At 33.8% G+C, this 26,526-nt stretch overlaps 1 protein-coding gene and 1 long non-coding RNA gene across 5 annotated transcripts in view; one reads left to right on the top strand and one right to left on the bottom strand.

Moving 5' to 3' along the window:
- The window catches only part of LOC105323021 (uncharacterized), a 66,476-nt gene that overhangs the window by 27,590 nt on the left and 12,360 nt on the right, over positions 1 to 26,526 (top strand). For 3 of the 4 annotated variants that reach the window (XM_066075717.1, XM_066075718.1, XM_066075720.1), the window contains 14 exons: positions 1,636 to 1,879; positions 2,236 to 2,367; positions 3,583 to 3,708; positions 5,377 to 5,497; positions 5,699 to 5,831; positions 9,818 to 9,952; positions 12,138 to 12,241; positions 14,795 to 14,919; positions 15,776 to 16,029; positions 16,569 to 16,769; positions 17,089 to 17,256; positions 18,905 to 19,090; positions 23,798 to 24,005; positions 24,331 to 24,462. In XM_066075717.1, coding sequence (XP_065931789.1) covers positions 1,636 to 1,879; positions 2,236 to 2,367; positions 3,583 to 3,708; positions 5,377 to 5,497; positions 5,699 to 5,831; positions 9,818 to 9,952; positions 12,138 to 12,241; positions 14,795 to 14,919; positions 15,776 to 16,029; positions 16,569 to 16,769; positions 17,089 to 17,256; positions 18,905 to 19,090; positions 23,798 to 24,005; positions 24,331 to 24,462 — 2,269 coding nt within the window. Of the gene's footprint in view, positions 1 to 67; positions 602 to 1,635; positions 1,880 to 2,235; positions 2,368 to 3,582; positions 3,709 to 5,376; positions 5,498 to 5,698; positions 5,832 to 9,817; positions 9,953 to 12,137; positions 12,242 to 14,794; positions 14,920 to 15,775; positions 16,030 to 16,568; positions 16,770 to 17,088; positions 17,257 to 18,904; positions 19,091 to 23,797; positions 24,006 to 24,330; positions 24,463 to 26,526 lie in introns of those variants that run through there. The other variant, XM_066075719.1, reaches the window with a different exon arrangement.
- LOC136272863 (uncharacterized) lies at positions 1,737 to 2,864 on the bottom strand. Its single transcript, XR_010710906.1, has 3 exons — positions 2,649 to 2,864; positions 2,256 to 2,503; positions 1,737 to 1,868 (listed from the first exon to the last, which is right to left on the bottom strand). It is a non-coding gene; the product is annotated as an uncharacterized lncRNA (long non-coding RNA).

The raw sequence follows: 26,526 nt of genomic DNA, 5'->3' as shown, positions 1-26,526 counted from the left end.
CAAGATGACTGTTTTCTGAGAAGTATCTTGGATTTATTTAAGAATTGAAATGGGAAGGAAATGATGCTAGACAAAAATTACTGAAACTTGGCACATGGATTAAATACACAGTACAGAGCAAAGACAGTGAAGTGTTAGGGTATTAATCAGTGTTGTATCACTTAGATGAGTTCATGATATTATTGTGGACATGCATGGCATTGCGCTGCTGCCTGGTGTGTAGATGGAGGGAGCCAGTTGCCAAAACATGCAGTATTATTGTTATATTTGTGTCTTCCCATTAAGCCTGAGATGTACAATGTGTAACAACAGTTCAGAGAGTGGACCCTCAGTATGCAAGAAATGCATACCACCTCACCACCTTATGAACACATTCTATAATTTTTTTATTCGTTTATTTCTGGGGATTATCATTTTTCATGTCTCAGTATGGATTTCAGGGGAAGTTTATAAATTCTTATGGAGGGTGACAGTTTTCTGACATTTGAGGAATTTACCTTAAGTTCTGAAATATTGGAGTATGGCTCTGTACACGATTTATGAGTCTGGTGGAGAAATTTTTGAACTGAATGATGCTGGAGATAGTGGTGGGAATATTGGTGTGAGTAATGACTATAAAGTCCTTAGATTAATTCATACAACTAATAATTTAAAATCTAATTAATTAAGCCAACCTTGAGGTTTTTGTTTGGCTGACACTCCAGCTAGTTTAGTATAAAGCCATAGCTGTATCATAAAATTTGATTTGAATTGTAAAAAAATGCATGATATTGTCATGGTCAGATGTGTTAATTCAGTATCTGGTATTTGGTTTTGATATTTTGACAACTTATTGCCATGGACCATATTATCCATATTATATTAGGCTAATTTCATTCTTCCTTTCTCTGTGGGTTAAAGCTTACTTTTACTTACTCTCTCTCTCTCTCTCTCTCTCTCATGCACTTGATGAAACTTTGCATGATTGGAGAATTCATTGTCTTGTAAATGTCACGCAAATGTTCAGAAGACAGTAACAAGTTAATGTTAATTTAATCTGCTGAGTTCTTAATTTGACTAATGACTGAATGTTCATTGAATTTGATTTTGTAAGACCCAAGATTTCTTTGCAAATTAATGTTGGGTGTACATGCTTATAGCATAATGATAGCAATACCAGACTCACAAAAATTTTAATCAATACAGGAATAAGACATTTATTTCAGGTCACTCTATATCTAAACATCATCCAGTTATGGTTGCATATTTTGTCCTCAGGTGATATTGCTGAATAAAATAGAAGTGGTAGAGAAGTTCACTTAGTTTGAACTGTATGCATAGAATTGCAAAGGAGTTGTATTTTGGTCAATGCTTTAGGTCATCTAACCAAGGTCATTAGGGGCTGATTGTAATTAATCTCAATAAGTTCACGACAGTTCATACAATAATTTGTTCTGAAATACCATGAGCATATTAGGTTCTTCTAATTTTGGTATTTTTTCACAGAAATACTCACATGTCAAACATTGTGATTTGTAAAGCTTTATTCAGTAACTTTTTTTGTTCAAATATTACAGATTTACTTTACGTTTTAACAAAATCTATGTTAAAAATATTTGTGCATGATACAATGTTTTTTTTCCTCAAAACTTTCAGATGTCCTTAAAGCCCCCCAGTGCCTCCCACGAGGAGGATAGTTCTTTGGACGGCTATGACCCCGGACAGGAGGCCACAGCCGCCTCGTCCCCCTATCGCCTGTCGGACGGGGCCCTCTCTGGTCACACAGAGGAACACTGCACCTGGGACAGGCAGATAGAGTACATACTGGCCTGCTGTAGCTTTGTCAATGGAATAGACACATTTCTTTGGTTTCCAAAGACGGCAGCATCCTATGGAGGAGGTATATCATATGAATGATGGATTGTTAGACCTCTGAGATTTACAAGTTTTGCATTTTCATGTTATTAAGATTTCTCATTTCATCCTTAATGGGTTTTAATGTACTGTGGAATCATTTAATATCATGTGGGACAACTTTCATGGATTTTCAATTTTTGTCAGGTTCTTAGGGAGGCAATTTCATGGATTTACTAGTATGAATAATGATTTTATACTGTGTTTCTTAATGCATAGGGGACGTAAATTCGCTGTTGAATAGATATCTTCCAAAAATATAGCCACCATAAATTCTAATGATCTCACAGCACATGTTCCAAAGTAAGGTTGTCCATAGTCAAACTGAACATTTCTCTGTAGGTGTATTCTTTGTGATTTACCTGTTACTGACTCTGACCTGTGGCTTTCCAATACTATACATGGAGACTATACTGGGACAGTATGCTAGAGGGGGCCCAGTCATATCCTGGGATGTGATACCAATGTTCAGAGGTAAGCTATGTCCTGGTGAGCTTTGTAGCTCAGTGGCCCCCTGTTTGCATATGTATGGACTTCTAAACTTTAATGAGGAGTCAAGTTTTTTTCTGCAAAGTAATTTGGCCCATTGACATCCTTCCTTTTGGCTTTTCTGTATAAAAGAAAGGAGAGAAGATGAAAGGGAAGCATGGAATGCTGTCTCTGGAGATAATGCATCAAATTTGATCAAGTGAAATGAGGCAGTGATCAAGTGACTAAGATCTTTGTCAAGGAATCAATTTGTTATAGTGCCTGACCGTCACCATCTTCTGGCTTTTTCCACCATGATATTGCATCTTTGTGTAGATGGGAATTTCCTGACGAGAGAATTGACCTGGTTCCTGCAGCTGGAATGCCGTTTTCCTCCAGTTCACTTTACCTAATTTTTTGTCCTTGACAAAGCAATGCTATATGTCCTTACATTGGACCACTTAGCGATTATGTTGCTTTTCTATCTCTCTAACAAGTTTTATTGTATCTCATGACAATTGATATACTTAATTGAGTTGTATCATTTGTGTTTGATATCAATTCAAGTGCTAAACATTAATGTTGGTCATGTCTGGGATTTTATTCTAAATTAGTCTGTATGCCTTTGGTCATGTTATAGAAGTTATATTGACAGTAAAAATCTGTTATAGCGAAGTCCTAGGGACCAGTGGATTTACTTCGTTATATCCGTAATTGTTATATCCTTTAACAAACTCATAATGTTTTCTTTCACCAGACTACAGTTTTTGCTAATTGAGGCTTAGAATGAAAAAACCTTCTTTTGATACCTTTAATGATCGGATTAATTGAAATATTTACTTGAAAATAAATTCATCCAAACTATTATGTTGAATAGTAGTGAAAACTTTTTCAACTTTAAAGAAATTCGCTATAAAAGTGTAAATTTCGTTATTATTCACCTCTATAGGACTCAAAATCAGTTCGCCATATCCGTAAATTTGTTATATCCGAATGCGTTATAACCGTAAAATTTTACACAAATTATTTTAGAATTTTGCCGCAGGACTCAAAAAAACTTTGCTATATCCGATATTTCACTCTATCCGTGTTCATACTAAATGAGTTTTACTGTATTATGTGTATGATGATGATGATGATGATAATGATGATGAATTAATTTCAAAAAAATTGTAGATATTGTTAAATAATTTTGAAGAAAAATTGAATATTTGTTGACAGGACTTGGAGCAGCTGTGGTGATTGTGTCTACCTTTATAAGCCTGTACTATGGAACACCAGTTATGTGGGCAATGTACCTTCTGGTCCAGCCCATACAACTAGCCAGTACCTGTAACACTACTGGAGGTAAGAGAGGATGCATTGATTAGCAAAGTGTATTGGCGGAAGAAATTTTCACCCAAATCCCTTTGAAATTTGATTTATAGCTGTAATAGGAAATAAACATGTGAACTGTTGATTACAAATAAGTCAAACACCCTACTATCACATCCATTAGTTTTTTTCTGATGATACATGTACTTATCATGTAGTAAAGTTGACCATATTTCTTGATTCATATACATTCAAATCCAGTTTTTTAAAGATCAAAGATTTTAACACAAATCAAAAGCAATTTAGACATGAAGCAGAATTACCACATGTTCACCTGAACAAGATTATACATATACATGTTATTAGTAGAATCTTAAGATTAATGTATTTTTGATTAACCTTTACTTAGAGATTTTCATTTTGTTTTACTTTCAGTTAAAAAAAAATTGGTTACAGCACATCTTCAATTCAGCTATATTTGTATCAGTTTAATAATTGACACCAGGGTAGCACACCTTGTTTTCATGGGTACGCTAATTGTAACAGTGTCATTTGATAGGAAGCAATATCAGTGATTTGCTAATAAAGAACTAAACTTCAGCTCAGTGAAATCATTAAAAAATGTTACATTACATGGGGGAATATGAACAGTTTGATTGTATATTTACAGAGTTCATTTTAATGAAGGGGGGGGTCTAATTTGTTCTGCCCTAGATTTTTGAATGAAATTTTTTACATGAATTTCTACTGAGAAAATTATTATTTTAAGATACAAAAAATAAGACATTTACCACACCGTTTGTTTAAGGGGTCATCTCAAAGTTTGTTAATTTTTAACATAGGACCCTATGGGATTTTGATCAATTTTGCACATTTATTACAATTTTTTTAAACTTCTGCCCTAGGGATTATCATTTCTGTTCTACACATTAAAGTTATTGCTAAAAGGCATCAAATGGTTGAATAAAATAAACCTTTTACCTCCTGATTTGTTCCAGGGGTCTTATCAAAGTTGTTTTTTTGAATGCCCAATTTCCCAGTTTGTCAGATAATAACTATTTTTTATTTGACAAAGGCGGATGTGGTGATCTCTATAGTATTATTAAAACATTCAGACATATTTAAGTAATAAATAAATATATAACATCACATATAAAGGGTCATTAATATAAAATACATGGCTTACTGTTTTGAAATATATGAATTAAGCTATATTTAGGCGGGTTAAGAAAACATGACAGGGGACTAGGCTGGCTGAACCCTCTTCACATTTTCGACTCGAGCCCAAATATAGCTTATACTTCGAGACATTTATGTTTTTTCCACAATATAATATCAATTTTACGCATCAAACGAGCTATTTTCAACAAATTTTGCTGAATATCTGCAGTGAAACTATCACGCCATGGCGTCAACAAAGCAAAAAAATGACATCACAATACAAATGAAACGCTTCGCAAAAGTGTGCGTACTCGTTCTGTACTCGGCCTCGTTAAATTCAGGTTAATGAGCATTGCTGCCATCAAAAAGTTTTCAAGTTCAAACTAATTATTTTGTGAATTGTTTTGATATTTTTTTCTACTTACAAACTTGTTTTGAAAAAAAAGGTGAGACACAAAATAAAAGGAAAATCCACTTGATTTTACAAGATATTTTGAGGTTTTTTCTTGTCAGCATGAAAACTTTTTTGGGAATTTTCAGACATTCCTTGTTCTTCAAACATCATGCAGGACAAAATGATTTTAACTTCCAACATTTCCAAAAGTTCACCAAGTACAGGAGTGACAAACCTGCTAACAACCTCCCAGAACCTCTACCTATAGTAAGTGTTCTGCATGGCCCTGGCTCATACTCACTTTGAACTGAATTCATGATATTTAGAAGTGCGTTGAGTTTTTCTTGGATAGTGATTTATTTGAAAATTCATGTAACTGTGGTTTGTGTTTTAAAATCTCAATGAGTTATGCAAGTGCTGCACTGACATTTACGAATTACATTGTATTATGTATTCATCTCTTTTCAGTAAAGATGTATTGCAAGTATCTGAAGGGATAGGTCACAGCGGCCATCTTGTTTGGTACTTTGTCGTCTGCCTTGTTCTATTTTGGTCTTTAGTATTTACCATTCTCATCCTGGGACCAAGATCTCTAGGAAAAGTAAGTTATTTGTATTTCTGTAATATTTTGATTATTTTTTTGTTCAAGTTTATTTGAGTGACCTTGCTTTTAATAGACACTGGTTTCTAGAATTCTTCAAACTAGTTGTTGATGTTTTTGAGTGTAAAAAATTTTTTTAAAATGAGCAAAAATATCAAAATCAATATTATTTTCAAAACTTAGATTTTACTTGTATGTTCCAAATCAACACTTATTTATATGTTTTAAAGAGGTATGTGACACCTAAATGTTGGGACATACTTCCTTTCAACATAAATATAATAAAATCAATTACAGTATAACATAAAAAAGATAATACCTTTTTGGAGCGTAACAGTTGAAATTGACACACCAAGAAAACCATTGTCAGCCAATGCGAAGCAGAGGTGACAATGGTTTTTGAGGGGTGTCAAGTTCAACTGTCACCTAGTAATCAGGCACTTTTTATTTAATTATACTGATCGTATTAATTTTAATGAAAACTTTAAAATAAAAATTTAACGTGAATTCCTCCGCAAACTGTGCACGCATAATGTACATGCATGGAACAATTTGTTTTGTTATATTTTCATGTTAAATACTGAAATCTGATTGGTTAAGACACAGTTCGTAATCCGTTCTATGCACTTAGCAACGGGTAACATTACAAATTGTTACATGCGCGAAAATGATGTGCGTACAATTCGCTGTAGAATTCACGTTATTCCTATATAAAAGCAGTAATGTTTTCTTAAAAATTAAGACATTCAGTATAATAAAATAAATAGTGCCTGTTTGGGAGGATAACAGTTGAAATTGACACCCCTCGAAAACCATTGTCAACCTCCGCTTCGCATCGGTTGACTATGGTTTTCTCGGGGTGTCAATTTCAACTGTTACCCTCCCAAACAGGCACTATTTATATAGTGTTACCCGTTGTGAAGTGTGTTGCTAAGGCTTAGGGTGAAAGAACAGATTATAAACTGCGTCTTAACCAATCAGATTTCAGAATTTAACTTGAAAGTGTAATAGCATACAATACTCTTGATATCTAACACTGTTTTATATAAGTATAATTTGGTTTAAGTGTCTCTTATTGATTTTTGTGTCTTATGAGTTTAAAACCAGCTGAATTTTTTTCTCAAATATTTACTATATATTATTAAGAAGCATTCGCACATTGAGGGCTAAGGCTGTCCAAAGTTAATTCTATGTTCAAATCGCCTGCACATGTAGATTTTGAAGATATTGAAATTTTGAGAAAACAAACAAATGCCAATTTTTAATTTTATATTTTTTCCAGTTTGATTTTACTTCTTGCAACTAAAATGTTGCAGTTTGTAGAAATACAAAAAGCTTGAATACTCACATTATTTGAATTAATAATTGTTTGAAATTTTTTTTGGTTTAAATATTACATTGTATTGCCCCCCATGTAGGTTTGTATTTTGAAGGTGATGAAAAGTAGAATTAACTTTATGCAGCCGTAAATATAACCTATATAGAAAGAAAGGGAATTTGTGCAGTTGTTTCTTAGTAAAGCTGTAATTAAAGAATGAATTAACGTTAGGGATTGAAGCAACCTGCTTGAAGTGAATTGGAATGAACCAATGTACTGATGCAATGAATGAAATGGCATAGCATGATCAAACAGCAGTAAATAATGAACGTGACAAATAGTACCAAATGTACGATAATGAGTTTTTTATTCAATAGAATTACATCATGTACAGTGCTATTAATCTCATGATTGCCAGATTCCACATGAACTAAGGAAAAATAGGAGGGAATGACTAATGACTTTTGTCTGATATAACAGAAATAGCAAATATTATGACATCAAGTTTGTTGTAGTCAATACAGTGTATATGAACATATAATACTTCCTTCATTATAATTTTAGCTAGTTGAACTATATTCACAGTTTGAAAATGGACTACTTAAGGTATTACATGATGTTGACCAAGAATCCTCGATCTCCACAGTGATGAATACAGTGTTAAATAATAAGCAATATATATATTTCTGTATTTAAATCAAAACCACATGCATAAGATGTGTTTATGTATTAGTTACCATTTAATATATCTGTAATAAAATGCTGCAGATATATATACAAAAATTCTTCTTCCTTTGAAGTTGATATTTCTCAGACTTGGATGTTGATCAATATCATAGCTATGACATTACATGTAATGCATTAGATTACCTTACACATAACCTATATCCAATTTTTATGCCACCCTTCGAAGAAAAAAGGACATATTAATTGCTTTACTGCTGTCCGTCTAACTCTGTCTATCGAGCTCAACAGTTTCTAGCGATCGTCTGGATTGGCAATCGTCCAAATTCATGCACTGCACCGCCTTTTAAATGCGCATAAGAAAAAAGTTCCTTATAGTATTAAACGTATTCCATTTATGAAACTAAATTGTGTACAAAAAAAACAACTTTGCCTACCTGGTTATTGACAATTCATTGCATAAGTATTAATTTGCTTAATCAAGAATTGGCGGATGAATACAATCGGGTGTAAAAATTCACTAAATATTAAATATTATTTTAGTTTATCGCTTACATTTTAATTGGAGAGTGTGCCCGATAGAAATAAAATTTGCGATGTGAATTTATTTGTTATCGGGCACGGTCTCCAAAATAAATGTAAGCGATAAACGTATCTAGTGATTTTGTTGCTAAAAATAAACACGATAATGTAGTTGGTCTGGTCGAGCATTTTAGATAGCACGTGTTGTGGATTTGTTTGTAAACAACCGTACCATAGGGAATCTTGTTTCAAACGGGAATTGACATAAATAAAAGTATGTTTTGTTATTATAATAGGAACATACTGTTAATGTATTCAAATCATGAACTTGTGAAAATTGTTTAAAAAAAAAAAATTTATTTTTGAACTTTGAAATTTCTTCGAATTTTGTAACCATAATGAGTTATTGAATTGTAAAAGCACAAATACCTATTTTATAAGAAAATAAACTTATTTTTGTTTTTAAAGCAGCACAAAACATAATTCATATACTTCTCTATTCTATGTCTAAAATTATTTGAAATACGAAGTCACTATTAAATTAACAGAAATTCAAGTTATTGATATCATTCTATATAAAAGAAAATGTCTGTTCGACGCCTTTGTGGCCGTTCCGACCTTTGATTTTTGCAGAGGTTGCACATATTGAAATGAAATTTGATGTACAGATTTATCATAATAATATCTAGGTCAAGTTTAATTTATCCATGTGTGTCACTTTCCCTGGGTCGACTATGGTTCGTATTTAGTTGTTCTGCACCCATGGAAAATACTGTGACAGCCATATGAATCTTTGACCACACCCACTCAGCTAAATTCATTGTTGTGTCTGTCACTCGTCAGTGAAAATTACAACACTGCACTGTTCAAATAACACTTTATATTCAACGATTGGGCTAAGATTCTTTATATTCTTATGCAAACAATCAAAAATATAAAACACTTAACAAAAGACAAAAATATATTTATATATATTTTATAGTATGGGTACTGGTATTCTAAAATTAATGAAAAATGCTTCTCACTCCTGCTGTTCTTTCTCAACACGGTTTATTGTACAGAAAAAAACCCCCACAGGAATCCTCTCCAAACACTCCACACCGGATTTCATCTCACACAGACAAAAATAGACATAGGGCACACAAGTCCTAAGACTTTTTGACGAACACCACTAAGGTTCTTACTGAAGGACACACCTTCTCTCATCAACGACCTGGCAAGAACTAACACGTGACGAAACAAGTCTAACAGTCATTGACTAGCTGACCATAGCAGTTACTCACAAAAATCAATGAAAACTAATAACACTTTAATTCAACATAAATTCAAAATTATGACAGTGGTATATGTGACCTATGAACTGTTAAGGCAGTAATTATTTTGGTATTTTTTACCTAGATGGTATATGTGACCTACATGTATGGCCTGTTAAGGTACTAATTATTTTGGTACTTTTACCTAGGTGGTATATTTGACTTACGGACTGGCACAGATCCTGGCAGTGTCCCTGATGATCCACTTCTGTTCACAGGAGGGGGCGATTCTGGGGGTGAAGTTCTTCCTGAATATGAAATGGAACGTTCTAGGTAATCTGGAGGTTAGCGCACTTTACTGTTACACAAAGCTTATATCACTTAACTGATTAATGTCATTGTCTCCTATAATAGAAGAAGTCAGAGGAAACAAACAGGTTCATGACCAAAGTGGAATTGCACTCAAAATTTTTATCTTCATATTTTGTCAATTTACTGGTTATGAAATAATAGATCTCTATGATTATTTGCTGAACTTTTTCTTAGTAATTAAAACATTTTGTGTGGTTCAAATACACAAGAATAGCAAAGATTTTTGTAGATGAGTTGCAAGAGTAAAAGGTGTTTATGAGAATTCATGCTTGGTGATAAGTCTAAATTTTTTATATGCATTACCAACTAATATTCAGTATAATTAATGAAGAACTTGAAATGGGTAATACCCCCCCCCCCCCAAAATAGTAAATATATGCAAAATATATGCATGCATGAATTATTTATTTTCAAAATAGAGAATCAGCACTTGACGCCTTTGTACTGTTCAGATTTCAGGGTCATCTCTAAGACCTGGGAGGCGGGGAATTTCCCCACCTATAATGCCTTAATTACCTGGCCATTTTTGCATTTCAAACACAATGTAGCTATAATCAAGACCCCTAGACCCCCCCCCCCCCCTACTTCTACTTTTTCATTTCCTCCTTCTACTTCAATTTTTAGAGACAACCCTGAGATTTAGACTTATATTTGCTAGGTGCTTTGTCCGGGGCATATCTTCTCTCTCATTGGCCCAGTCTGGCTCAAGTGCCTTTGGATAAAGCATTCAGTGACCTTGAACCATGTTTCTAGGTCTAAGGTTAAGGTCATAGCAGAAATTATATATAAAATCCTTGTACTGGGCATATCTTCTCTCTCCTTGGTCCAATCTGGCCCATACTTTATTCACAGAGTGTCTATGGTAAGAGGATGTGCAGTGACCTTGAATGAAATTTGGAGGTCAAGGTCATATTGGACCATGCAAATTTTATTAAAGCATATATACTTTCCACTTAGCCCTATTTGACTCATACTTCACATACACTTTTGAGTAAAGGGTGTTTTGTGACCTTGAACCAATTTTCAAGGTCAGTTGTGAAGATCATAGAAGAATTATAAGAAAAATCCTTGTTTAGAGCATATCTTCTCTTCCTTTGCTCCAATCTGGCTCATTCTTAAATAACACGGTGTCTATGATCAAAGGTTATACAGCAACCTTGAATGATGTTTGCTAATCAAGTGTCAAGGTCATGTCAGATCACACAAAAGTCCTTTTTTGAGAGCATTTATATACTCTCCACTTAGCCCTATTTGGTGAATACTTTACAAAAACAGAGCTTTCTAGTTAATGGTGTGCAGAGATCTTGAACCAATTTAATGTGAAGGTCATGGCAGATCTCTTTATAATCAGTTTTAGACTGTAGATTATTTCTCATTTGCTTAGTCTTGCTCAGATTGAACGAAAATGCCTGTATATAAGGGGTAATGAGATTGAATTAGAAGTTATATGCCAGCTGAAAAATTTTAAGTTATAGGTCAAGTTCAAAGAAAATTCTTTGAAATTCTTTTCATTCCATTGTCCATTATTAATGTGGGGCCCTTTGAGATGGTCACCATCTTAATGATGTCTAGTTTTTAACAATTATGGAGTTTAGCAACCTTGTGCTATAAATTAGATACGCAAAACATTGTCCTTGCTTTTAAGAAGTTGTAGGTTGTGGCCAGTTTTAATAAATATGTGTCACAAACTTATAAGTACATTATGTATTATAAGCATAACTATTGACTAAACTGTTGGTTGAGATCTAATGTTGTGTATGTCAGTAGAAAGATATATGTCAATTATTGCAAGGAACATTTATGTATTTCAATGGCATAGGTTTGGCCGTATCAAAAATTGTTCTTTGATTGTAAATTGTTAGCTCACCTGAGCCAAAGGCTCAAAAAAGCTTTTCTGATCAAGATTTGTCTGTTGTCAGCCGTTGTCGTTGTTGTAATCGTTGTAAACTATTTTCATCTTCTTCTCCAGAACCACTGGGCCAGAAAAGCTCAAACTCATGTGGAAGCAAAAGCTCAAACTTGTGAGGAAGCGATGTGGCCTGTGGGCCTCTTGTTGAATTTATTGATGGCATTCATTCTTTAGATAGTAATACAGACTTCATTAGTATCAGTCAGTCTTTATACTGAATAAAAAAGGCAGTGTCTGACATTTGACAGGCTTGGGTGGATGCAGGGAAGCTGATGTTTGTCTCCCTAGGCCTGGGCACTGGCTCCATTACATCACTGGCGGGGTACACACACTTCCACAGCCATTGCTTCAGGTAATTAGTATTTACAATCAATTCCCTGAATGCTTTTAGGTTATATATGTAGGTTTTTAGCTCACCTGAGCTGAAAGCTCAAGTGAGCTATTCTGATCACATTTTGTCTGTCTGTCTGTCTGTCTGTCTGTCTGTCTGTCTGTCTGTCTGTCTGTCTGTCTGTCTGTCTGTCTGTCTGTCTGTCTGTCTGTCTGTCTGTCCGTCCGTCTGTCTGTCTGTAAACTTTTCACATTTTCAACATCTTCTCAAGAACCACTGGGCCAATTTCAACCAAACTTGGCACAAAGCATCCTTAGCCTAAGTGGATTTAAATTTGTGAAAATTAAGGATCCCGCCCTTTTGCAAAGGGAGATAATTAGGAATTTATGAAAATTTTCGAGAAATTTTCAAAAATCTTCTTCTCATGAACCATAAGACCAGGAAAGCTGAAACTTGTGTGGAAGCATCATCAGGTAGTGTAGATTCTAATTTGTGAAAATCATGACCCCCGGGGTAGGGTGGGGCCACAATGGGGGGTCGAAGTTTTACATAGGAATATACAGAGTAAATCTTTGAAAATCTTCTTCTCATGAACCATAAGACCAGGAAAGCTGAAACTTGTGTGGAAGCATCATCAGGTAGTGTAGATTCTAATTTGTGAAAATCATGACCCCCGGGGGTAATGTGGGGCCACAATGGGGGGTCGAAGTTTTACATAGGAATATACAGAGTAAATCTTTAAAAATCTTCTTCTCATGAACCATAAGACCAGGAAAGCTTAAACTTGTGTGGAAGCATCCTCAGGTAGTGTAGATTCTAATTTGTGAAAATCATGACCCCCGGGGGTAGGGTGGGACCACAATGGGGGGTCGAAATTTAACATAGGAATATATAGAGTAAATCTTTAAAAATCTTCTTCTCATGAACCATAAGACCAGGAAAGCTGAAACTTGTGTGGAAATATCCTCAGGTAGTGTAGATTCTAATTTGTGAAAATCATGACCCCCGGGGGTAGGATGGGGCCACAATGAGGGGTCGAAGTTTTACATAGGAATATACAGAGTAAATCTTTAAAAATCTTCTTCTCATGAACCATAAGACCAGGAAAGCTGAAACTTGTATGGAAGCATTCTCATGTAGTGTAGATTCTAATTTGTGAAAATCATGACCCCCGAGGGTAGGGTGGGGCCACAATGGGGGGTCGAAATTTAACATAGGAATATATATGGTAAATCTTTAAAAATCTTCTTCTCATGAACCATAAGACCAGGAAAGCTGAAACTTGTGTGGAAGCATCCTCAGGTAGTGTAGATTCTAATTTGTGAAAATCATGACCCCCGGGGGTAGGATGGGGCCACAATGGGGGGTCGAAGTTTTACATAGGAATATACAGAGTAAATCTTTAAAAATCTTCTTCTCATGAACCATAAGACCAGGAAAGCTGAAACTTGTGTGGAAGCATCCTCAGGTAGTGTAGATTCTAATTTGTGAAAATCATGACCCCCGGGGGTAGGATGGGGCCACAATGGGGGGTCGAAGTTTTACATAGGAATATACAGAGTAAATCTTTAAAAATCTTCTTCTCATGAACCATAAGACCAGGAAAGCTGACACTTGTATGGAAGCATCCTCAGGTAGTGTAGATTCATAGTTGTGAAAATCATGACCCCCGAGGGTAGGGTGGGGCCTTAATGGGTGGTCGAAGTTTTACATAGGAATATATAGAGTAAATCTTTAAAAATCTTCTTCTCAGAAACTAATCAGCCAGAAAAGCTGAAACTTGTGTGGAAGCATCCTCAGGTAGTGTAGATTCATAGTTGTGAAAATCATGACCCCCGGGGGCAGGGAGGGGCCACAATGGGGGATCGAAGTTTTACATAGGGATATATAGAATAAATCTTTAAAAATCTTCTTCTCAGAAACTAATCAGCCAGTAAAGCTGACACTTGTGTGGAAGCATCCTCAGGTAGTGTAGATTCATAGTTGTGAAAATCATGATCCCCAGGGGTAGGGTGGGCCACAATGGGGGGGGGGCCAAAGTTTAACAAAGGAATATATATGGTAAATCTTTAAAAATCTTCTTCTCAGAAATTAATCAGCCAGATGATTCTTTATAATTGTTAAGACTTTGGCCCCAGGACAATTCTTTGGCCTCAGAAGAAGGTTCAGAGTTTATGTACGTTTATATCCCATATATAAACAATTGTTAAGGATCTTTTTGAGAACTGCAATACTCAACATATGATATGACTATAAAATCATCCTGTTAGAAAAGGGACTAATGATTATAAACATAAGAATATCCAGGGGAAAAATGGATTTTATTTATACAGGATCAACATGTATTATTGTACATTGTCCAGATAGTTTGTATTATGACTCCATTAAGCTGATTTTATCATACCTATTGTTCCTCAGGTGAGCGATGTGGCCCATGGGTCTCTTGTTATATTAGTCTAAGAGCATATGTTTTATTTAACATATTCCAACATGGCAATTACCAGTATTGTCATTGAAATTATAAACATGTTCTGTACTTGATCTGTTATGTGAAAGACGTACTTGTTTTTTAAGGAACTCCTTGCTGACTATCATGGCCCATTTGGTCGGTATGCTGATCAGTGGGTTCATTACTTTTGCTGCCCTGGGGATCAATGGACATACCGACAGTGACTCCATCAATGGGGAAAACATGACAGGTATCCAGGAAATTATTGTAGATTCCTCATATTTAATGTTAATTAGCACTTGATTTCACAGTCCTATCACTTTGAATCAAATTGAGAGCACAGAACTTTTGTTATGATTCCATTATAGTATACAGCTATAATAAGAATTAAAGTGAGATTGCAGAATCCAAAAGGAGAGCTTCTTAGATTTAACATGGACATTGGTTCCTCACATTAATTAGCAATTTACATTATTTGGTGAAATTGTAATTGGATCAGTTTTTTAAGCTCCAAGCATCTGCCATGCATTTAAGTAAAATATGGTTACAGTGAAGTGACAGGGACTAGCAATTTTGATTCATTGTTAAATTACTGTATACAGGGAATTATTCGCCCTTGTTTTATTTTCACCCCTTTCGTTCTCCCGTGAGCGGTTGAATTTAAGACTGGGCGAATTCAAACGTTCCAAGTACTCTTTAGTACATTAGTGTGTCTTGGTGAATTTGAGACGGGGTGATACCGTTTGCAAATGTAGAAGGGTGAAAATAACACAGTGCGAAAATAACCCTGTATACAGTATTTATAATTATATTTAATAAGTTTGAATTACATTTAAGATTAGGAGGAATGAATCTATAACTGCAGTATGCATGAAATCCACATGCTTCAAATGCAAATCTTAATTGAACATTTTCTATCTTGAAGTTCTTTTAAAATCTTTGGGTTTGGTTTTATTTCATATTTAAAGCACTCCATGGGAAATGTCCTATCATGATATACTGCAATATTTTCTTAAAATAATGCCTCTGGGAAAAGTGTTTTCTACATAAAAGCCACCATATACTTAGAGTTTTAGTACATGATGTCATTTTGATCTGTTCTGCAGGGCTTGACTTTGGATTCACACTTGTAACATCGGTTATCTCCAAGTCCAGTGATTCCAATATGTGGAAATTCCTGTACTTCCTGAGTCTTATTCTGTTTGGTGTGGGCACACAGTGTGTGTACATACAGAACATTGTGTCTGCTCTACTGCACTTCCTGCCAGATAGATGGCGCTTCAGATGGAAGTTTAAATGCTCCGTATTAGCAGCAGTTTGTGTTGTTGCCATGCTGATAGGACTTCTGCTGGCATCACAAGTAAAGTATTTGATGGAAATATGTTTTGTTTTATAACTGGTTAATATTTTTAATAGTTCTAGTTGTAATACTGTATTTAATTGGCTAAACACAAATATTTGTAATGCAAAACATTTGTTTCATGCATCACAACATAACATGCTTAAGAAAATGTATAAATTGACGTGTTTCATTTTTTTTTTTTAATTATAAATTACTTTCATTTGTTTTTAAAATGTAACATTTTGATAAATATAATATGACTTATATTTTTACCCATATTACACAAATATAACATAACTTGGGAAAGTTTACATTGTCTTATAATTTGTTTCAAAGTTAAACTTAGGATTAGCTGCCCAAATTAAGTGTTTCCAATAGCATTCATTTGTTTTTTTTTTATTCCTTGCATGAAAGAGCCATAATATATTAAACAAGAATAATAATTTTAAGCCTCCACAATTGTTCCTCTTTTTTACAATTTTTGTTGAAACTGTTGTTTGCATGTTTGATCGAGATATTTGATAATTTGTCTTTTTATTTTTTTATTGTATCTGTAGGGAGGGTTGTTTGTGTATTACTACTGCCAGCACTACGTTGGGAGACTGTCCCTGTTCGTTATCACGCTCTGTGAGTGTGTGTCTCTGGCCTGGGTGTACGGGGCTCAAAGACTCTGGAACAACGTGTCCGACATGACCGGAACCACGGACAGTCCCTGGTGGAAGCTGACCTGGAAGTTTCTCACTCCCCTTGTTATCTTTGTAAGTGTGGTTTAAACGGTGATGAAGTTACCTCCCTTATACTCTGTAGAAGCTTCATTATGATCCAAAATAACTCTTTTATTTTTTATTAACTCTAAATGATTTTATAATGTTACATTACTTACTGTGCATATATGAGGTATATTCACTAGAGATATAAAAAATTGTCAAGAGTAAGTAAAGGAATTTGATGATCATGGGTAGCAGTTTGGCTGACGCGACTATTTCAGAGCAAATAGATTACTATGAATTTTTTAAAAAAGAATTGTTGTGTCCACAGTCCTTTGTTCAATTGATTTCTGACTGTACTTCTGTCCAGGTGTTGATTGTTTTGACTGCCTTCCATCATCACCCTCTCAGCTACATGCTTTATGAGTTTCCTCTGCTGTCCCACTGTCTGGGGTTAGTGATATCAGTACTGCCTATCATACCAGTTCCTGCATATGCTGTGTGGAGTGTTTGGAAGAAGGAAGGAAGTATCAAAAATGTGAGTCTCTGAGTCCAGTGTTCCTGCCGACCTTTAAGTATTTGTCATACATCGAGATGCCTGAACAAAATTACTTGAATGGATTAAATAATATCTATTTAAAACATAGTTTGTACTAAAAAATCTAGGTATTTACTTATGAAAGTCTAGTTTCAAGTGGAATAATTTCAAGATGTGTGAGTGGAAATGGTTGTTGTCATAAAATAAACTTCTTTAGTGGAGAGGAATTCCATGGTTCCATTTAAACTTCTGTATTGGCCTTCGAACTGTGAGGAATCCAGGGCAAGGGTATACTCTGGTGATCAGTAAGTGTGGTACTTCTTCAGATTGTGTAAGAAACGTTGATAAAAGAAATCAGTCACAAATAATGTATTGCATTAACTGTAACGACAATCTAAAGGATGCTTAACCTATCTGATCCTTAGATAAAAACTCTCTTAAAGATGATGTAGGTCAAAATTCAATTGTGTAGTTTGATTAAGCAAATCTGCAGATATTAAAAATGGCATCATTGATGAAAGTTAAAAATTTGGGTTTCTATTCTAGATGTAAATGTTCACCAAGAACAAACCTAGGATGCCTACATTATTAATTAATAATTAATTAAATAACAAAGAAACTCTAAGCTAAACATAAAAAAAAATTAGTTTTTCTCACCTCGTCAATATGTGGCCACTTATTTACCATATGCCATCAACGCTAATCAACATTTACCATCAGCGGATACAATTTACAGAAAAATCCATGCATTTACAATTCCACTTTAAAGCATTTTTGTACATTATGCTTTTATTTGATATATTTGAAACCATTATGGATAGATTGAAAAATCTTATTCTGTAGACTTATAGTCATATCTCTGACCTATAGCTAGCTCCAAGAATTCTGTAATTAGCCCTGCAGGGTTTGTGTTTGGAAAATTGACCTCCAAGTGGGATGAGTGTCAGCTGAGAGCAGACTGCACGCAAGCCTCACTGAACCCCAAGATGTGGCACTCTGGATATTGAATAGATAAATTAACAATCATTTGACAATTGTTCCTGTTTATTGGTGTGTACTGAATTTAAATGGACCAAAAATTAAGCCATTGATTGCTTTTGTCCAAATACAATTGAAACATGGATCTTTTACTGCTGATTTATATGTAAGTGCAATATATAGGCTGTGCATATACAATTTGTTGTTGATTATGTCCTATATTTAGAGAGAAGATGAGAGATTCAAGAAAAAGAGTTTAGATATTGTATGATGGAAATTTTTTTTTTCATTGTTTTTTAAAAATTGCCATTTGTCATGCCATTATTTGTTAGGAAGCCTCTCCTGCCTGTGTAAATTATAAATGTGCATTTCTCCAAGAGAATGACAGTACCAGTAGATTTTTATTAATGAAAATTAAAGTGTTCTTTATTTGGGTGAATGCATCGTGTGATCATGAAATCAATGCACTTTAGTGATGTGTAAAACATTAAAAACGAATGCACCATATTGTGTAATGAAATGCCAGAAATCTTCTGCATGTAGGAGTTATTCATATTGTCTATGGAATCAAATCCACTATACAGATAATTGATTCATATGTCTACGATGCTAATAATAGTTTCAATATCACAATAAGATTCTATTGATTCGGATTGAATTTTTATTACAGAGGATTAAAACTTCAATCATAACATCATCTAGCTGGGGACCAGGTCAACTAGCCAATCAGGAACCAGGAAATGAACTTCCCGATTATGTAATATGCACACCTGACAATCACAAACCTGAGAATGCTTTGGCCATCCTCACCGCTAATTTGTTCATCCCAAATCTGACCAATCTCATTACAGCTCAGGTAAGAAAACGTAGCGAGTTTAAAAAATAGGGTATAAAAAATGGATGAGAGATTGATCGAAAATGTACATTACTACCCAAAATCAATTTTGTCTATAAAGTTCAGTGAACTTGGTGAAAAATTACTCAAGAATGAGTGTTTATCTCTAATTAGTAATTAGTCTACATACACTGCATGATTTGTCGCAAGTTTGATATTGGTTGCTCTTTGCATCGATCTCTTAATCAATATCTTAATTTGTTAAAATATCACTAACACTGTTAAAATTTGAGTGCACTAGCTGCTGGACAGATCTGTGTGACAGATTTTGATAAGCCATAAACTGTTATACTGTTATGCAGTAAAATTATAAAACTGTTATAAAATCTAGTTTTTTTATGCTTCCATAAAAAACCTCTACATCACACCGCTTGGTAAAGAATATGTGTCTGGCAATTCGTACTTCTCAGGCTTCTTAATTTTGCAGATTTGATTCAATTCAGTTAAAACAATAGTGAGGAAAATTAAGAAATAAGATTTGACAAGATCATTGTTGTCTTAATAAAGATATTATTTCAGCCAAGAAATGTACATTGGGTAAACTAAATTTCATTAAGTATTAATTAATTAATAATTGAAACCCTTATACCATATAAGAAATTATTGATTTTATAACTGGTATATTGTTCATAAAATGTTATGAATCTGAGTCATTAATTCATTATTATGCACAAGGTATCTTTACATTCAACTGTGTTTTCATTTATTGAGCATGGATGATAAGTTACGCAGAAATAATTTGCCTTTGCAAAAGAGAATATTTTACAGAATTTTTATTATCTAAATTATTGAGATTGTTATACCTCTGTTGTTCAGGACATGATCATGAGAAACAAGCTTTGAAAATAGTGGAACTAATTGAGTATTGATTTGATAGGGCCTTTGCATTCCTTTTTGATATTTTATTTTAATAACTGTGGATAGAGTTTGAGCAAGCTATAGGTGTCTAAGTTAAATTTTTTAAGATACAATTGTGTGCGCTGTGCAGAAAGAGTATTTGTGTTAAAGAAGCTGGACCTATTTTAGAAAGTGAATGACCTTGACCTAGAATAATTTCCTTGACATTACACCTGAAGAGATCTTACGAAATCTTTTTTGCCATATGAATCTATTTTTCCAAGAGAAGTTTACCTGGAACCCACTTTGATACAGTGAAAAGTAAATATTTGGGCATTTAGAAATTAAATAAATCTTTCTTTCATTTTCAAGATTCTTTTGCCAGTATGGTCAATGATCTCTTGAAAAAGATTTATTTGTATCTGTACATTTAATTTGTGTACATCTACGAATTTCCTATTGTCTGCTGAAATGTAGTCCTTAACTTTCTTCTGCCTCATAAATCACCAGCAGAGGCTATAAATCAAGGTTCTATACCCTATGATATAAAATGCTGAAGGTTTCGCTCGTGTATTGATTTAAATATCCACAGTTCAGTGTAAACCATTTCTTTTTAATCAGTTGGTTAAAAATTTTGGGCACCATACAATAACAAACGGGAAAGGGGAAAAAATCACTCATGCAAGCAACAGGTATGGAATAAAAGATGTTTTCTTGAAGTTCTATTCAAGCCTCGGAAAGTAGCATTAGCTTTTATTAGTATTTGTCACACATTCAAACGAGACTTAAATTCTTTTAAGGTAAGTTGTATTTCACTTGATTTGATATTGTTAGGATTCAATTTATTGGTAGAATTTTTACTTTTATAAATTAAATACATACATGTACTCCTGCACTTTAAGATATTGAATGCATATTTATTTGGTTTCAAGTTTATAACACACCAATCTAACATCATTTTCAAAGCAAAACATATATATGCGACTTGCTTTCATGTCATGCACATTTTTTTGTTGATATCCCTGAGTAGGACTCGCTGTTTGTTTTCCGGGAAAGGCCATGTTCTCAATAAATTAAATACATTTTTCCAAGTAATACTTGGATGTAATGGTTCAGATATAAAATGAAATTTTTCAATGGAAATTTAAGATAAATGTATAAAAATGCAAAAAAAATAAAAAATGCAGTTCAGAGCAATGAAATATACAGATATTTTAAAATTGTTGAACAATTTTTTTTAATATTCTTGAAAGCTGTGCTTTTTTAGGGCCCCCAAAGTGCTTTAGAACCATTGGAGAGACATTAGGTTAATGGTAGATGCAGGTGTTTTTGTTTTCTACTTACATAAGTGATAGAGTAAAGTCATTGAAAAAAACAACAAAAAACCAAACCGTAACTTCCCAACATGACATACCTTGTGGAATTTGTATGTACTAATTAAAAAGTTGTGACACACCTATGAAATTATTTAAAGGGTTTCATGAAATGTGTGATTTGTTAGTCTTTGACTGTTATAAAGCAACAGTATATAATATGTATACAGCAATATCCTATTAGCTCACCTGAACCAAAGCTGCAAGTGAGTTTTCACATTTAGTCATACCATAACTATATGGGGACAAAGAAGATCATCTATTTGGGTAGGGTCCAAATTAAATTGGAAAAATATGTAATTAAGAGGAAAAATCCACAGGATTGATCTTGAATATACTTGAAGAAGCAATCTCATAAAACTCAAAACTAGTACCATGCAATATAAATCATTTTCAGCATAGTTGCCATTATCTCAAAGGGATCTTGCAGTAGGGGAGGGGGATGGGGTAATCTTTGATATTTCATAACCTTTCAGTTCTTTCATACTATATAAAAGAATTGGAAAACGGAAAATTGGATGTTCCAATATTGCATTGAAATATATGATAAAAAAAATCTGCAGCAAGAAGGGATCTAACAAGTTAAGAAAGGCCAGAGAATTTCTTTGCTTTGACATATAACTCTATATTGCTCACATCATGAGTGTTCATTTACTTGTAATCTCTTACTTAGTATAGATTGGCTCTATTGCATTTTCATAAAACTTGCGTTGTTTTCAATGAAACATTATTTGAGCACATCTCTTATCTTGTTAACAAGATCCATGAAAATAAAGTATTTTAAATTACAATAATAAATTTTTTAGAGAATAGGAAAACAAGAAGTTCTTTTAAATTTTGTATGCAATTTTTCTCTTTACTGTTAAAGCTTTATATATCTGTAATAGAAAACAACAAAACTAGGATGTTTAACAAACTTAAGGGACCAAAAACAATCTGTTATTATGAATAGATCTGGATGACTGTTATGGTGGATAGATCTGGATGACTGTTATGATGGATAGATTTAAATGACTGTTATGATGAATAGATTTAAATGACTGTTATGATGGATAGATTTGGATGACTGTTATGGTGGATAGATCTGGATGACTGTTATGATGGATAGATCTGGATGACTGTTATGATAGATAGATTTAAATGACTGTTATGATGGATAGATTTGGATGACTGTTATGGTGGATAGATCTGGATGACTGTTATGATGGATAAATTTGGATGACTGTTATGATGGATAGATTTGGATGACTGTTATGATGGATAGATCTGGATGACTGTTATGATGGATAGATTTAAATGACTGTTATGATGAATAGATTTAAATGACTTATGATGGATAGATTTGGATGACTGTTATGATGGATGGATCTGGATGACTGTTATGATAGATAGATTTGGATGACAGATATGATAGATAGATTTGGATGACTGTTATGATGGATAGATTTGGATGACTGTTATGATGGATAGATTTTGATGACTGTTATGATGGGTAGATTTAATGACTGTTTAAGTGAAGTAATAGCCAAATAGGGTTAGTGGAGAATATATGTGCTCTTAGGTTAAGAATAGGATTTTGTGTGATCTGATATGACCTTGATTGACACTTGACCTACAGACTTTAAGGTCACTGCTTGATCAAAGGCACCATGTATGTGAAGTATGAGCTAAATTTGAGCAAATAGAGAAGATATACTCCAGACAAGGGTTTTTAATATGATTCATCCAGGACCTTCACATTTGACATTGAAAATTGGTTGAAGTATCCTGACTGATGTATCTGAGTGAATATTATTATGGATAAATCTAAATGACTGTTTATAAATGGGTACTAGACTTGCAAAATTAAGTGTTATTGTAGATATGTGTATGTATTAGCACATTGTCTTATGAAGCATGTATAAAATGAATGTACATATAAAAGTTTAACTATATTAAATACAGTGGAGATATGGCAAGTTTTGTGTAAGCACATGTGAAGGATCATGTGATGAGGTCATTAAATATCTTTTGATTCTGAAATTGATCAGGTGTGCATGAGTATTCCTGACCATTGAATAATTAATACCAGGGATTAGATGAAGTTTAATTTGGTACAAGAATCCGTGTTTACAGAAGTGTAACTTGATTTGTACTGCTAGGGAAAAGATAATTAGGGATTTTTCCTCGGGAATTCTAATTTCTATCAGGAAATGGCAAACAGAAGTGTTTGTTTTTCATAAATCTTTGTTTGATGAACTGTGCTTTAATATTTTTGTGATTAACCATGTGGGTTTCTATATTGTTTGTATAGTGGACTATCCTTTGTTTTACATTTTGTATCCTCTTTTTATAATGTTAATTAATGCTGAAAACAAAACTTATCTGGAATTCAGTAAAGTGTCAGCTCTCAACCATTAGTTTGACTCAAGAACAGAAAAAGTACCAAATTCAGTTTCTTTGAAATTCTGCATTCTAGGTCGATCCTAATGAAGATCCAGAGATGAGTGGAGGCTACTTGACAGATTTGATGACAGTGGACAATGGGGACAGTGACGAAGAGGAAGAAGCGAGTTACCGTGGCAACTGGAGCAGTCGCATGGACTTTGTGCTATCCTGTCTGGGTTATGTGGTGGGGCTAGGCAATGTCTGGAGGTTTCCTTATCTGGTCTACAGAAACGGAGGAGGTAAGTTTGATTTTAGCATACAGTGAAATCCTGACAGAAAAGGTAGTCTCCCACAAGGGAATTTGAAAGGGTTGAATTAATGTAGGGATCAAGAATTAACTTCCTTGTAAGTGAAATATCCCCTATTTCAAGTACAGGTACAATAGAAGCAATTTTTACTGTATTTTATGCATGAATATTATTCATATTCATGGTTATGAATATAACTTACAGGCATTCTTTCCACATTATACAATAAAGCTCTTTTTCAAAATACTTTGGTTGAAAACTGTCAGGGTGGTCAGGAAGCTAGAAGAAAAATTGAAAGGTTATTTTTTAAATCAAGGAGCGTTCTTCATCCCTTACATCATCATGTTGATATTCTGTGGGATTCCCCTGCTGTACATGGAGCTAGCCTTTGGACAATACGCCAGTCTGGGACCTACAACTGTATGGAGAGCTGTACCCATCTTTAAAGGTCAGTTGGGCAACAATGACTGGCAATATTTATCATATGTGTGTGAATTGTTTGAATGCGAAAATAAATGTTAAGCTATAGTTGCAGACTCGTAGTTTAAAACTGGGCAATAAAAATGCAGCTCTTGAAACTAAAATCATTTTTAGGCAGCTATACCAAAAGTTACAGTTTGTATCACAAATATGCTAGTCAAATAGAAGTTCAAGGTAATTTGTATGACCTGAAACACTGAATAACTCCTTCTGATACACAAATGAAAAGACTGGATTATTAATACATGTGTGTCTGTCCTTGGAGAAGTTGGCCAAGCATTTTATGAGGCAGTCTGAATCTTATATAAAGCAGTACTGCTGCTAGCAATTATTGATGAATCAAACTTTCCTGTCTGAGTGTATATATAACCAGACAGTATTGAAGCAGTTCAGTTCAGATTTGGTACGAGACTGAGGCACTTCCAAGGTTGCATTTTGTATTAATTGTACTAGTTTACCAATCAGGCGATTCTGATTAATTTGGCTTGAAGGTACAATATTCATTAATTACCATGCTCATGTGATAACTAAACAGACTTATCCAGAGCATAGTTCCTTGTTAGTAGAATAAAGAAATCAGGTAGGACTTTTTGGGGGAGATTGTTTTGTTTTGATCATATTTTGTTGCATATTATACACAATATACAAAGGGTCTGAACACAAAGTCTTCAACTTATAAAGTGATTCCCTAATAATATAATTTTTGGTAAGGTTGAGATTTGAAAAAGTAGGTTAGTAAACCTTTAAATGTTTTACACTACTAAAATTGTGTAAACGTAAGTAACTATAGGCCTTTATGATTTTATGAGATGGTTACATTTACTTTGGAACTTGAACTTTAATTGATATTAGTTTTAAGAGAAAAACAAACAATCTGTCCAAAATTAAACCTGAATACATTCTATAGCTGTTGTTACACCATTTTGCTCTCAAATTAGAGAAAAGCTTTTAAAATTTGCAGATCAAATTTCAGTTAAATTCAGTACCAAAAATATATGTGTTATATTTGATTGGTGATGATTTAGATGAAATTATTTTAAAATGTTTAGCTATTTTTGAAAAGGCATTTATGTAACATTATTGATTACCAAAAACCTAAAAACAAAGGTCACCATTTGAAATTGGTGCATATCAGAACTAGCAATCTAAAGTTCTGATTGAATCAGGTATTGGTAAATCTGTGGTTCTATACCTGGTTGTTTCAGGTATTGGTATGTATATGGTTCTATACCTGATTGTTTTAGGCATTGTTATATTTATGGTCCTATACCTGATTGTTTAGGTATTGGTATGTATATGGTTCTATACCTGGTTGTTTTAGGTATTGATATATTTATGGTCCTATACCTGATTGTTTAGGTATTGGTATGTATATGGTTCTATACCTGGTTGTTTTAGGTATTGTTATATTTATGGTCCTATACCTGATTGTTTAGGTGTTGGTATGTATTTGGTTCTATACCTGGTTGTTTTAGGTATTGTTATATTTATGGTTCTATACCAGATTTTTTAGGTATTGGTATGTATTTAGTTCTATTCCTGGTTGTTTTAGGTATTGTTATATTTATGGTCCTATACCTGATTGTTTAGGTATTGGTATGTGTATGGTTCTATACCTGGTTGTTTCAGGTATTGGTATGTATATGGTTCTATACCAGGTTGTTTCAGGTATTGGTATGTATATGGTTCTATACCTGGTTGTTTTAGGTATTATTATATTTATGGTCCTATACCTGATTGTTTAGGTATTGGTATTATTAGTTACATAGTTATTTAGTGACTGGGTACTACATGACTATGTAACGATTATTATATCTTACCGACTGCCTTTGTGTAAATGACATAAAGATAAAAATCAAGGGTTTTATAAAAAAGTTTCAAGTTTCAATTTGGGTACGAAACTTGACGTCATAATACTCGTAGAATGATGTCATAATGCTCAATGGGGGATATATTTTGTACTGACTGTGTATGGAATATACACAGTCTCCACATGACTGCTGTAAGCCAATGATTTCCTTACAATTTAGCA

Source organism: Magallana gigas, chromosome 2, assembly GCF_963853765.1.
Source record: "Magallana gigas chromosome 2, xbMagGiga1.1, whole genome shotgun sequence".
In the NCBI taxonomy this organism is placed as follows: Eukaryota; Metazoa; Mollusca; class Bivalvia; order Ostreida; family Ostreidae; genus Magallana; species Magallana gigas.
The sequence above is the reverse complement of the archived record's forward strand: the minus strand, read 5'-3'. Positions and strand labels throughout refer to the sequence as shown.